The 14952-nt window shown below is 40.6% G+C and overlaps 1 protein-coding gene across 8 annotated transcripts in view; it reads left to right on the top strand.

Moving 5' to 3' along the window:
* shank3a (SH3 and multiple ankyrin repeat domains 3a) overlaps positions 1 to 14952 on the top strand; it is a 167960-nt gene that overhangs the window by 51937 nt on the left and 101071 nt on the right. Inside the window, exon 1 of one of the 8 annotated variants that reach the window (XM_086074697.1) lies at positions 4196 to 4458. The exons of the other annotated variants lie outside the window; for them this stretch is intronic. Coding sequence (XP_085930823.1) covers positions 4324 to 4458 — 135 coding nt within the window. The 5' untranslated portion in view covers positions 4196 to 4323. Of the gene's footprint in view, positions 1 to 4195; positions 4459 to 14952 lie in introns of those variants that run through there. 8 annotated transcript variants of the gene reach the window in all.

Genomic DNA, 14952 nt, shown 5'->3' with positions numbered 1-14952 from the left:
CTCCTTCTTTTGGTAGGTTCAGCGATAGAACATAAGATTCTGTAGGTCTTGAAAGATGAGTCAAAATGCTTTAAAAGGGAATGCACTATATGGAACCCTGCTTTGCAATAAGTTTTTTAGTCACCTGGAGAAAAAAAGCACAATATGTCTCTTTTAGCACGTTTGTGTAATTAGTGACGACACAAGTTGTGACACATCCACACATTTCATTTAAAGTTCACCCTCATGAACACAAACTTACTTTTAAAAACAGCAGGAAAAGTAGCACTTTTATTCCCTAATGGAAAGAGATCAGCGCTTCAGGCCAATTCCATTCGCGTGGCAGCGGGCGGGATGTTTCGCTAAGTACGGTATATTATTTAAATGCTTTCCTTGAAAGTTGGGTTCAGTGATGGGCCGATTATTGCGTGATCCATCACGGATAATGTGCGTTTGTCTAGGAACTACAGAATGAATGGGCCGTGTAGAAAAAGGTGCGCATTCAAAGCTGACCTTACGTGTTGGCAGCTCGGAAGTTACAAACGCGTGAGGCGTGACCGCGTGAGCTTTCTGGCGAGAGCTGCGGCTTTTTGCTGCGTGGCAGCATTGTGTGGACTTGTGAATAAACAGACCAGAAAGATGTTGCGCTTCAGCGGTGCACTGGACCATCTTCCGCCTAGACTCACTCCCCCCTCTAATGTGTGTGTGTGTGTGTGTGTGTGTGTGTGTGTGTACACTTACATACATATTTTGCAGGCCTCCATACACTTTGTACAGATGTAAACATTGTGCATTGCTATAAAGTGCCCTGATTTGGAGCTTCTATCAAACAGAAGTGTTTTGCTTGCGTTTATTCTCATTCGAATCACTGAGCTGATTGAGATAATTAGTTATGTGATGATGTCAAAACCAGTGGCAGAGAGAGAGAGTGACAATTTCTTTCGACACAAAGGGCCAGGGGCAATGAGTCTTGGGTGTTAAATGTCACACTCTAGTTGCAGTTTATCGCTATGCTTATAATTGAGCCTGATTCCTTCCTCTGATTGCTACCAGCTGTGCACACTAAAGTCTATGCATGCGCTGCCCCCCGTACAGCACAAAACAACTTTAATATGTCACAAAAGCAAACAACTGTGGTTTTGCGTCACCTTCTCAAACTCTCATGAGTGACGCGATAAATGAAACGACGAGCTGACTAAGCAGTTTGATAGCCAGAAATGAATTTGCTCACACTTACTTTTGTGGCTGACAAGTTCCTTCTGTAACGGAACATTACAGCAATTAAAATGTATCTAATAATTGTCATTCCTTGTTATTTAAAAAGCATTCAGACTTTTAATCTTGAGGTGATGTCATGCTGCAAGGCTCCCTCAGAATGTTTTGTTTGAGTAGTTGACACTTCTCAGGAAGTTCAAGTGTCCAAGGCTATTTTCAATCTTTTAAAATGGCTGCTAATGAGTAAAGATAATGAGACAGACCAATAGTATTGATTTGTGAAAAAATAATAAAGTGACCATATTTCGACTTACAGAGTTACAGCCCGAACGATAATGTAGAATTCTCCAAAAGATTATGCTCACACACAATGTGAAGTAATAGAGAATGCTATTGAAGAAAAAGCTGTAAAAAGATCAAATGTGTGTGTCGAACAATCTTTTGGAGTGTGTCATAAAAGAGTTTTATTATTACCGAGCAATCGTATCATAATCAATTGGTGGTATGCCCGCCGGCCATCCAGTGCGGCCGAGAAAGCAACCGGCGTTGTGGCCATTCACCGTCCGAGCATTTAGCCTACTTTGCCATCATGGAGTTAATTCCCCGCGGGCCAAAGTTCAAAATGAGGTCATAATTAATAGGATTTTTCTTCAACCCCCACACCCCCACCATCCTCACCCTTCCTGTTGTCCTGATTATCCAGCAGGACAATTGCATAGAATATTTTCACAGCACAAATGCACAATCTGTTTATATGCCAAGCTTGCATAAAAGTCCGCTATGTAAGTGGGTGGCACATACAGTATAACATAGAGAGAGAGAGCTCTTTAGTAACGCACTATTTGGCAACGTGGTCATGACACCGCCTCAGCCCGGCCCTCACTACACATTGTGCTAATATTATATCCACTGCTTGTAATAATTAGCGGAATCACAGTGTAAACAAACACAGAAGCCGTGCCGAGTTCTCGTGAGTGCACAAAAGGCAATATTCTAATTGAATATCCTCATATTTCACTCGCGCTGTTCCTCCCACATGTTTGAATGTTGTAAGTGGCTCTTTGTGTTTCTAAATGGGAATTCCTGCAATATAACAGAGTGAATGCTGTGCGTCATATACACTATATTGTGTATGGGAAATGTGAAAACGCAGCATTACAATGGCTCACAATTCACACATAAGCCTTGGTCCCCCTTCACAAAACGCACAACAGTTGTTAGTGTATGGCCGTACATGAGGGGAAAAAAGCGTTAAAAGTTTATTTTTCTCTTTGATGACACAATGTTAATGGTTAAGCAAAAATTATGATTTGGGGCTCGGGAGGTTCAAGGATTACGCCTAATGGCAGTGTTATGCAAATCGATGTATCTTGGTTCGGGCTGCAGCTATCGAATATTTTAGTATTCAGATGTCCAACTGAAAATTCCATTGAGAAATTAATTATTCAGATAAAATGATAAATTGTCAGGCTAGCAGTATCTAAAGTGTGTAGAGTCATTTTCGCCTATTAAACTGCCTTTGAAAAGAGGTTCGTCGGACCTGCCAGCCTATATGGGGCACTTGCTTAGTGACTAGCTAATGGCCACTAGCCGCTAACTTTGGGAACAGGCACAATATAAACTATGTACAGGCACATAATAGATTAGCGATTGAACATGACTTGATGATGTTTTGTTGATGTTGGTGACAACAGCTTGTTATGACATCATGGCAATTTAAGATAAAACTGGGCACCTATTAGCTGACTTCCAATCAGAAAGATGAGTCAAGTCAACCAGCACGCCATCACACGCTGCCAGGAACAATTTCAAAATTGAGAATTTCTGGAGGACTCTTTTCACCCCGAATCTGGTGAAATTTTTTTTTAGTCCAGAACCTACAATAACTCACTCGGTAGAACCCGCTGGAAAAAAAATTATCCCTTGACACTAGTTCATTCAAATTTGGTGGACATATCATAACAGGACATATGTCAAAGTGTGAAGGATCTACAATTAAGCAGGAATTTGGGCGTTGTAGCTTTCAGAAGCCACTTTGAGCGAATTCTAGAGGTCATACTTTGACGAGTCCATCCTAACACAAAATGAGAAATTCCATAGACAAGCTAATGAATAGCATCAGAGTTGCTTCAAGCAATGGCTATTTAAACACAAAATGGTGGAACAAGTTTGCAGACTGATAATATAACAATTCTCTCTCTAGGCATATTACACTCTGTGAAAAACAATATAACTGCAGCTTACTGAGTTAGTTGCAAAACTCTTTGTATCTGTACGTCTGAATGATGCTAAAACCCAGATGGCCACGGCAGGCACGCCAGAAGGAGCAGCAGCATAATGTCCGTTGAAATGGAACTTGAAAAACTGTTCAATTTCTTCACATTATGTTGGTTTATGTAAATAAATAAATAAAAAAACATGTTTTTTTGGGTGGTGGGGGGTAGAATGGATTCATGGTATTTTCAATCATTTAAATTGGTAACGCTGTGGCATAAATACGAACAAAGATACAGTATGTGAATGTTTTTTTTTTTTTTTTACTTATTTGGTGGGTTTTGGGTAATTTCCCTACACAGTTGTTGGGAGTCATTGACAAATGTACAACTCTAAATTAGGAACCTTCTTTGCTTATATACGCCATCTTGTTTGATGATCACTTGGAGGATTTGCCATGAAAAGGGGGTGTGAGGACCCATCTGTGGCTAATTGCAGCTTTGTGTCCAAATTTGGTTCATCTCAGTGTGTGAATTTGTTTTGAAACTCCAGCAAACGGAATTTGGGTTGGGTGAGGGTCACCTAAGGAATTTTGAGTTGGAGGTACCACTATGTCTCACGCATCCCCTCCCTCTTGTCCCACTTTGCCTCCCTCTCTCTCTCACATCTCTCCAGCATCCTGCACATTTCCCCCCTCACCATCTCCCCGCCTGTGCGGCGCATGCGTTCATGCCGGGGTGAGTGCGTGTTTGCATGTGTGTGTTGGTGTGTGCGTGTGAGTGAGACCATGTGAATGTCCATGTGCTACTTTGACAAGCCCAGTGAGAGAGCGGGGAGCGAGAGGGGAACAGGTCCGTGGCAGGATCGGGAGGACGCGGCGGACATGTGGACGGCGTTCAGGCTCGGGGAGCGCAGATGACCTACGGGGTTGCGTGTGTGGCGCTGAGCGTGTCCGCGTGTGAAATGGGTTCTGCTCTGGGCCGAAGACGAGCGAGCGAGAAAAGGGAAAGGAAAACCAAAGATGCCAGGAAGGCCAAAGTCAATAGTAAGGTAGCCCAATCGTCCGTCTTTTTAATCTCCACTCTGCATGCTGACTTTTCATACACTTTCTGTCAGTGGTTATTTGCAGAAACTCTCCAAGCGTCCCTGCTACCTGTCAAGCTGCTCTCTCGCTCGCCCCCTCTCTCCCTCTCTCTCTCTCGTCTTGGCTTTCCTTCTGTTGTAATGCTCTGCTGCATGTTGGCTGTGCGAGGAGTTGGTGCAGTCTTGTCTGAAAGCCTGCCAGAATGCTAATGCACCTCTACCGGTTCATTTCCCAAACCACGGCCGTGGATCGCTCTGAATTTGTCTCTCCTGTTAATAACAAGTGCGGAGAGGCGCCGCTTGTTTGTGCGCAGGCATGTTGGCGAAGGAGGGTCACTCAGGGGGTCCAAACGTTGTCACAACTGTTGGCTTGAGTGTGTGAAATTCCGGCCGTTGATTCGTTTGGGTCAAAGAAGGCGCTGAATTGCTGACTTGACTCGCTTCACTGCCCAATAGTCTGACTTTGTTAAAATACAAGCCGTCATTCGGACAATTGTTTTACTTTGGCCTGCAAGCAAAACTTTGCGATGCGACCGCTGTACACTCTAAAAACAGTTGGGTCAAAAATAACCCAACTATGGGTCAAAAATGGACCAATTCTCTACTTAGGTCAATTTGAAACAACTTTGAGTCAAAAAAATGGGTCTTTTAGTGTAAAACAACTCATAAATATTGGTCCGATCCTTTACTTGGGTCAAAAAATTGGGTCATAAAGTGGATCGGTCCATTTTTGATCCATAATTGGGTTACTTTTGATCCAGTGCATGGTGGCAGTGAATGCAACTCAACTCACTTTACAACTAGCAGCACTTTGGCAAAAAGTAAATTCTTCAAAAAGAGGCTTGGTGCTGTTTGCTGTCACTCCCAGTTGAAGTTTAGTATCATTTTTATTTAAATAAAAATTGCATCATTATTGAAGTAGTTTGGGTTGAATTTCAAACTGCATAATGTTACAATGGCCTATAATAAAATGTATTATTATTTTTAGGAATATATTATTTACCTAGTTTTTGATGAAAACCTAGGCGTGTTTCTATTTTAGTGTTCATGAAAGTATTTTTTGTAGGTGGCATTTGTATCAAATGTTGGAGGACTACTGCTTTAAGTAACATATTGCTCTCCGACGGATTCCTGGTATTGTCAAACTGACAACTTTTCAGGAAGAAAAAAAAAAAGCCATCTTGGGGGAGTTCGCGGACACCACTTTGTTCAATTTGTACCATTACACACTCACATCAATACAATACCACCCAAACAATACGTTCAATCGCTAGTTTAATATGCTAAAAAATTGCTAATTTATTGATTAAAATGTACAGTACATCCATATTTCTGTGTTATCAGAAGGAGCAGCTCAATGCCCACTGAACTGAAACAAAAAATTTGGGGGCAAAAACTGGTTGATTCTTTGGAAATTATGTGCCTAAATTGTGCCTACATGTTGACGGCTAGTGTATAGCAAACCGATTTTCCCCATTAAAAGAAATGATAATTTTTGTACGATAACTATACTGTATATGTTATGCAATATGTCAGTGAATTAATGAATTCATCACCTTATTGACCTGAAACTCAACGTTTTCTAAGCACATTTTTAGCGGTCCCCAACACAAATTTGAGCGATTGACTGTGAAATGTCTCATAACAGGATGCCTGAAAAAGTACCCATTCCCGAAATGGAACCGGAAATTGGCCATTTAAGCTGATATTTTGAGGGCATACTTTAATAAAATTCTACTAAGGAATTCACCCAACTGAGTCAAAATCAGAAATGTCCTAGATCAAGGGTGGCCAAGTTCGGTCCTCAAGAGCCACTATTCAGCCTGTTTTCCATTTTTCTCTCCATTAACACCTGATTCATGATCAGGTTCGTTATCAGGCTTCTTGCTGATGAGCTGATCATTAGATTCAGCTACGCTGAAGGAGAGAGACATGGAAAACAGGCTGGATAGTGGCTCTCGAGGACCGGACTTGGCCACCCCTGTCCTAGATGTCACCCCCTCAAAGAAAAAACTAACAAACAGCTCCGCCAGATTGTTACAAAATATCCATGCCCACCCTTAGTGGCATAGAAGCAAGACATAAAACTCAAACAAAGTCGTCGTTTTTTTTTAAGGATTTTGACACCTTTCAGGGGGTCGTACCAGAGCCAAGTGGAACAGATGAAATTATTTTATGGCCCCCATATGGACCATGGGCCCTAGCTTCCCCACCCCAGCTATAAATACAAGCAAACATCAAGGCATCCATTAAAAAGAATCAATACTTTTGTAGGTTCATTTCAAGAGCACAAGATTAGCTTGTTTTGTTTGCGGTATTTACCTACTACACTTAACTTTGAACCTAACATGGCACCACAAGGGCTTAAATCCTGTTTCAACATGTCACTTCAGTTGGGGGAAGTTGTTTGTGGGTGTGTGTATGTGAGTGTGTGAGAGTAGAAAGAGGAAATTGATTGTTTGTTCACTATGCTCTGGAATCAGGCCATATGGAAAATAAGGCCTCGGGTGCTTAATGATACACCCCAGCCACATCCACAAAGTAAATTCTTTATTTATTTATTCATTTATTTTTAAGTCTGATACCAGTCTAGCTGAAAATGACGCCCATTGACCACGGGCAATCGAAATTTATTGTCGTCCCTTTGAAACGAGTGTTGGGTTACAACATACTATTACAGTGAACGGCCATTATTGGGGATATGTTGCAGGGACCACCTGCGATTGGTGTAAATCTGCAATATTGAGATAAAATGGTTAGTTTTAAAATGGTAAATACCCCTCGCACATGCTTTAAACACAATAAACCACATTAAATACATTTTTAAAGCTTGTAACCACGTTGGAGACCCAAAGAAGTTGCATCTTAAGATCACCTTTCCCAATTGCAAAGAATGGAAATAATAAAGGAAATGCCATTAGTTCATAACAGCCTCTCAAAAACAACACACACATTGTAAAATGTTTTTATTTAATAAGTTAAACGACACTCTATATATATATATGACTTCCATACCGGATCGGTCAAGGCCCAGGTTAACAACGAACGCCATTGGTGCTGTTGAAGGTGGACATACTGTGTGTTCAGGAGACCCGGTGGAAAGGGAGCAAAGCTAGAAGTTTAGGAGCAGGGTTCCAGTTGTTCTATCATGGTGTAGATAGGAAGAGAAATGGAGTAGGAGTTATCATGAAGGAGGAGTTTGTTAGGAACGTCCTGGAGGTAAAAAGAGTGTCAGATAGAGTGATGGCCCTGAAGCTAGGAATCAAAGGTGTGATGATCAATCTTCTTAGTGGATATGTGCCACAGGTAGGATGTGAGCTAGAGGAGAAGGATAACTTTTGGTTGGACCTTGATGAATTGATGCAGAGGATGCCTAAGCGTGAGAGAGTTGTCATTGGTGCAGACTTCAATGGATATGTTGGTGCAGGAAACAGAGATGATGAGGAGGTGATGGGCAAGTTTGGTATCCAGGACAGACGATGGTTGACTTTGCAAAAAGAATGGAAAAGGCTGTCGTGAATACTTTCTTCCAGAAGAGGCAGGAACATAGGGTGACCTACAAGAGTGGAGGTAGAAGTACACAGGTAGACTACATCTTGTGTAGACGGTGTCATCTGAAGAAGATCAGCGACTGCAAAGTAGTAGTAGGTGAGAGTGTAGCCAGACAGCAGAGTAAGATAGTGTGTAGGATGACTATGGTGGTGAGGAAGACAAAGACGGCAAAGGAAGAGCAGAGGACGGAATGGTGGAAGCTGAAAAAGGAAGAGTGTTGTATGACTTTCAAGAAGGAGTTGAGACAGGCTCTGGATGGTCAGGAGGTGCTTCCAGATGACTGGACAACTACAGCAAATGTGATCAGGGAGACAGGTAGGGCAGTCCTTGGTGTGTCATCTGCAAGCAAAGGAGACAAGGAGACTTGGTAGTGCAAGGAGGAGGTGCAGAAGTGGATCCAGAGAAAGAGGTTAGCTAAGAAGAAGTGGGACACTGAGAAGACTGAAGAAAGTAGACAGGAGTACAGGGAAATGCAGCGTAAGGTGAAAGTAGGAGTGGCAAAGGCCAAACAAGGGTCTTACAATGACTTGTGTGCTAGCTTGGATAGTAAGGAGGGAGAGACTGATCTATACAGGTTGGCAAGGCAAAGTGACAGAGATGGGAAGGACGTGCAACAGGTTAGGGTAATAAAGGATAGGGATGGAAGTGGAGGTCATGAAGGTAGTTGGTGTGAGAGCAGAGGATGCAGGGTTAGATGGAGGCAACTGATTTGCTGTGGCGACGAGTGATGGCAAAATGAAGCTTCATGAAGCATTTGCGATACTTTTTGACTCCTCTAGATGGTGCTCTTGGTTTAAAGATAAAGGCAAGTGCAATGAAAATGGATTACATTTGCATTGCATCTTTGAATCATGAGTGCCATCTTGAGGAGTCAAAAAGTATCGCAAGTGCTTCATGAAGCTTCATTTTGCCATCACTAGTGGCGACCCCTGAAGGGAATAGCCAAAAGGAAAAGAAGGCGGATATACATGGAGACAGTCACAAAGTTACTCCCCAATCGGCTGTAATAATGTGAATCGTTCTTTGCAGTGGATAAAGAATGCAGTGGACCCCCACTTACTCAGTTTGGCAACCTCTTTTTGGATTTTTTTGCAATATGTATTAAAATGTGTTTTAATATAACAATTATAATTGTAATACAGTATTAATACAATATATACTGTACTTGCAGTATGAGTTCGTATAAAAAACACATCACTAGGCAATAAATCTAAAACGGTAAATATGGCCAAGTTTGCCTTCTTGTATCCTTTAACTTGTAGTTTCCTGCGCGTTTCGTAATCTCGATCCGGTGGTACCGTCATATACTAAGGCCCCCCTGTTATGTTCAGCCAAGCGTGCGTCAATCCACTGATCCATCATCCCTCATCCGTCCGCCCGTCCTTCCATCAGTGAGCCGCTATAGGACTTGATGTTTGGCCTTGAATGTCCTTCGTCTTGTTGCCTAACTCGGTCTCACACAATTCACGTCATAAAGCTCTGGGCGCATCGGCCCTCTCGCATGAGACTTGATCATTCTGGGTCAGGAAGTTTGAATAGATGGCCGCGGAATGGGATGCCACAGGCGCACACAAAGCACAATGGAGTTCTAATAATCATCAGTCTGAATACATAGACGACACACATCGCTCCTCTTTCAGCCGGCAGTTTTTGTCGTCCGTCCTCTTGTGTTCTCCGCGTGACGCCAGCAGCCCCCTTTGTAGTACAGGTCCAAATATAGTGGATCATAGATTTTCCAGCCATTGTGTTGCATCTGCTGCACTGCACCTAATGTTGTTCTCGTTCTTCTTCTTTGCTGGTGCAGCAAAAATGAAAGTATTAATCACGCAACCTCTCTTCCACAGATAAAAATCTGCCGTTAACATAATGTGGTTCATTTATTTTGGGATATTGGCAATATCTGTTCTGGCAATATCTGTTCTTTAGTAATCAGTAGGAGAACATGTATTGGGTTCACCAAAAGCACCAGTTTCTGACCCAAAAGATACATGTCAAAATATGCAGAGGATGCCATCTCGTATAAAACCTCACTCCTCGGAGCCTTACAAAGAATGTGCTCGATGCTGAGATAGCAGCCACAGTTTTAGCGCAGCAGTAAGCGCGCTCAACTTCCAAGCCGGTGAAACAGCGGTGGCGCAGGTTCAAACCCCGTGTCACTGTTGCTTACGTATGCAACTTAGAAGCACGGCGTGAGCAATACTGACCCACTGCGTGTATTAAGTTGAACTTAAGCGGCTTTTTTTTTTTACATGGTGTTTGCCATTCACTCCATGATGACACATGCCCTGTTTATACCTTAGATACGTACTCTGTTGAAGTGTAAGGTGTCTAAGCTTGTCTGACTTTAAACTTGTTGGGATTTCTCTTTCTCGCAATCGACATGACAAGCTGAAGTTCACACCTTAATCTTTTTCTTTAACTCAAAAGGTGTGCTGACTGATCCAAAGCAGTCCGTCGCCATCTACAGGGATATGTATGTCATTATAGTGGTTCAAAATGTTTTTTTTTTTCACTTTTCACGCATTACAGAAACTAAAAAATGTTTCAGGGTAAAAAAAAGAAGAAGAAATAAATCAGAAAGCCCTTACATAGTCTAACTTACCTTTAACATACTTTTATTGGACTCTTATATGGCATTATTAGTTAATAGTAGTTAAACAAATACAATCGTAAAACCATGTTTGAATGAGAAAACATTGTTATGGAATATGGCGTTTGAATTGTTTTTATAATAATAATAATAATAATGTGTTATATTTAGATGTGCCTTTCAAGACACTCAAGGACACTGTACAATTTTAAAAACGATTTAAATAAAAACATTGTTTATATAAAAAAAAAAAAAAGATCTAAACTCCCGATATATTTTAAGCAATCATTTTTCAAGTTTTTTTATTAATATATATATACTTACAGGCAAGTCCAAATTAAGAGTCGTAGTACCACATTGTGCCACAACGTACTGGACAGTGCTGAGCTCTACTGGATGTTGTTACCACAGAGCAAAGACAAGGAGCTGCATGCTTTTGAGTAACATTGTGCTGTTTAATTATTATCTTTTGTTGCATGTGATGCTCCTCCGTGTGTGTTAAGCAACAGTTGTTTGAAGGTTTATGATTACGTACTTCAAATTACTCATGCGATATGTTGGATACATGCCGTGTGTGTGTGTGCGCGCGTGTGTGTGTATTTGTGGGTGTGTATTTGTGAAAGCACCTGACCAATCCTGATTCAGCATTCTCCTTTCTGTTGATTGTGATGACAACATGCATTCTCCTCGTCCGTGCTGCCTGCATTCTGATGCATTCAAACAACTGTTGTCATATTTAATGATAGGACAGTAGTTGTATTGTATTGTTATTATTGTTTTACTTAGTTTGTTATTATCTAACCATCTAAATAACACATTTAGTTCAGTCTACGGACTAAACTCATGTGTTTTGCGTTTTACATTATTATGACATTTACACCTATACAAATAGTATTACAAACTTAAATCAAATTGAAACAAAATACATTCATCATGAATCCATATATAAATGTTACTTTTCATGCATAAAATTTCCCACAAAAATTACGACAAATACAGTCATTTTAAAAGAAGACTTCCAAATGCCAATATGGCATCTTTCTTGAGAATTGCCTGAAATTAATGGCAACTTTCTATTCTTCTCATTTTTCATTTCTAATTCCTGATTGTAAAACTGGCCGCCACTGTGATTACTGGTATCGGGTATTGGCCCAATAATGATAAGTATCGTACTCGCCCATCTCTACTATAAAATACTATACATGATAAATATTTTATAAATTGTTTTAGCATTGTATTAATCACTAAATATTGAAGACAGCTGTGAAAGGCTCCAGCATGCCCTCATGAGGATAAGTGCTTCCAAAAAAATGGATAAATCAATGGATATAAGTTGTAAATACCATTATTATTATGTTAATTTGTTACAATTACAATTATAAATTATTATTATTATTTTTTTATTAGTGTGGTAGAACTGCCCTGCGAAAGAGGGCCACCATATCAATTCCACCTTTCATCATCACATCATCCGACCGAATGTTGCACACTTTATAATCACCTCGTTCATATTTCATTTGTTGACGTCTCTTTGGCCAAATGAGCCTGCGTCCGAACTGGCCTGATTGAAAGGACACAACAACAACACAACACTACCATTGTGGCCACTCGGGTGGGTGGAATTAGTTTAGAGAGTGGAGCAGAATGTGTGTGTTTTTGGAGGGGTGTGGGGAGAAGGGGGTGGGTGGGGGCATACAATACAGTAAGCTGGGTGTGTGTGTTTGTGTGGCGCTGAGTGGCAAAGAGGCTCTGTGCTTTGTTGTGGCCTTTAATCAGCCAACACTGCCAGTTAACACTGGACTACCTGCTGGCTTGCCAGGAATAGCAGCAAAAATAATATTCCTATCTATACTATACTTATACATAATACATTGCTTATTGCTCCAGCACCTTTTTGAAAAGGATTACCCAGGAGGCATCGTGATGCTGCGTTTGGAGAGAGCTGCAAGGAGCAAAGCCACTGAGGTTGGACTGTAAGCTTACTTATGTAATCGCACACTTTGCTGCTAATCGTATGGTGCTGCCCCCCCTCACCCGTTGTTTTTGGTGCTTTCTTATATTTTAGTGGAGGAATAATAGGCATGAGGCGGCTGCTGCTTTCAAGGTTTACTGCCTTTTTAAAAAGTCACTGTTTCAAAACTTTCAATCAGCGGTACTGTCTGGATTTTTATTTTTAAGTCATCAGTGCAGGAGAAGTTACACGTCCACTCCCCTTCTCATTGTGAGCCAGACAACTTTTTCCTCCTTGTGCCTTTAAGGGGTGTGGCCTAGTGAGCGGCAACAGGAGCAGGAATGAGTCCGATTGACTGCTTAGTTCAGTGTTCTCGTTTTGTATGCGTGTGCCTCAAATTGCATCAGCGAGTCCAGCTCTCCAAATAGCTCTATTATTGCTTTATTTCACTCGAGCAGAAGCTTAATTATATTAATGTTGCTAACTCAAATTTTGGTTCGCAACACAAAGCAAAAAAATAAATAACTTAAAGTACAATAAATCTCACTAATGTAAACATGTTATTCTGATTAATATTGTGTTTGTGGAATATAAATTATGCAGTAAAATCCACTTGTTTTTATCCATCGCAGGTGGCGGTCGTTTTGCTACTACTGTAAGTCACTGTGTATTGTGTACTAAAGTAAAGTCAACTACAGTTCTCAAATGTCGGCTTTTCCTTCTTTTGCAAGGAAATGCCAAATTAAATATATCTATAATGAACACCGAAAGCTCATGTATGATATTGACAAAAAAAAAGAAAAGAAAAACTAAAGGACATTTTCGCTGCAATTATAGTCAATTGTAACAGCAATCTTGATATACCAGACCTGTGAGATGAATGGATTATTTTATACAATATACAATATAGGAGAGTAATAAATCATTTGTTTATGCAGAAAAACTTTTAGATGTTTAGGTTCATGAAAAATGGCAGCATTAAGAAAAATGTGGCATTTATGCTTTTTTTTCAGTGCATTATGTCCAAATCTTCACTAGACACATATATTATTGCAGTGAGATGTATGGTAACACATATGGTTAATGACACTGCGGATGCTGTTGCTATAGTAACACCACTTATTTTTTCTTATTTTATTTATTTTTTTTACATTGGAGAATGTTTTCTTTCAGCACTCATGAATGATACATCCAGCATGTTCTTCTTAAGTGCAATGAATTATGAATCTATGTGTGTGAAGGAGGACCACAAATGTCATACTGTAGCTTCCAGTGCTTTTGTATGAAGCGAAGAGTTACTCACAGCTTTTAGTGCTTCAAATGACAAAACACACACACACACGACTGGTGCCATAATGTGTAAAAGGTTAAACATTTTTCCTCACACGCTAAATCCTATTCCTCAGGATAAAGTCTATAAGATGTCATAGAGTGTATTGTTTTTTTTTTTGTTTTTTTTTATAGCATGGAGCATTACAATATAATCTTGTTAGATATGGATACCATCTCAGGCCAGTAACATACAACAGAGAAAGAGAGAGAGAGAGAGAGAGAGAGAGAGAGAGAGAGAGAGCATCATAGAATAGCTACAATTCAATATGTGTGTGCGTGTGTAATTCGATTTCTAATCACACTCTTAACTGTGTATTTAATAGAATCCTTATTAGGCAGCGTCACTAACAGTAATTTAGTGCACAGTCATTGTCCTTGTCCTGTATTGACTAACAGTTTTAATGGCATTGTAACTGCATTATTTTTTATGTTTACGCAAGTCATTTTAAGTAACCTTGGACAAGTGGTCCAATACGAATTCTAACCTTCCTGTGTGAAGCTTAGAGCAACTTGTTGTCAGCCAAGACGTGCAGAGAAACACAGAAGAGCATGGAGGTTGAATTTTTTATACATTTTTTGCCTGTAGAAAAATCATTCTGACTGGACTGCTAGTGTGTGGACTGGGGGCCACTTTAGAGTGCCTCATTGTCAGCTGCGAGTGTGAGTGGAGTCTATTTGAGCGGTTTGTCTATTTGTGAATCTCTGGATGTGACTTGTGGCCAACCGCTCCTTGCAAGTGTTTTCATTTTGTATTTGTGTTTTGGATTTGTTTGTGTTAAAAAAAATTTAAATGGCATAAATCCTGCACGACGGGCAATTTCGTAGATAAGCTGCTCACAGGATAGTCACCTGTGTTGATCACCTGGAGTCCAACACACACTGTAAGCAATGATTTTGATTTCTTTCATGTGCAGGGCACTTGTCAGAACTTTAAGACATACATTTCTTCAAAACTTTGGTCAGATGGTTGTTGCGTAATCCTAGCCTCAATCCTTCTTTCTGGCTTGACAGCAGGCCTTTGTGTATTTGTGGGCTC

This window comes from Leptonotus elevatus, chromosome 4, assembly GCF_054856555.1.
Source record: "Leptonotus elevatus isolate MCC_2025b chromosome 4, RoL_Lele_1.0, whole genome shotgun sequence".
Taxonomy (NCBI): Eukaryota; Metazoa; Chordata; class Actinopteri; order Syngnathiformes; family Syngnathidae; genus Leptonotus; species Leptonotus elevatus.
Note: the sequence above shows the minus strand (reverse complement) of the source record. Positions and strands in the feature narration are given on the sequence as shown.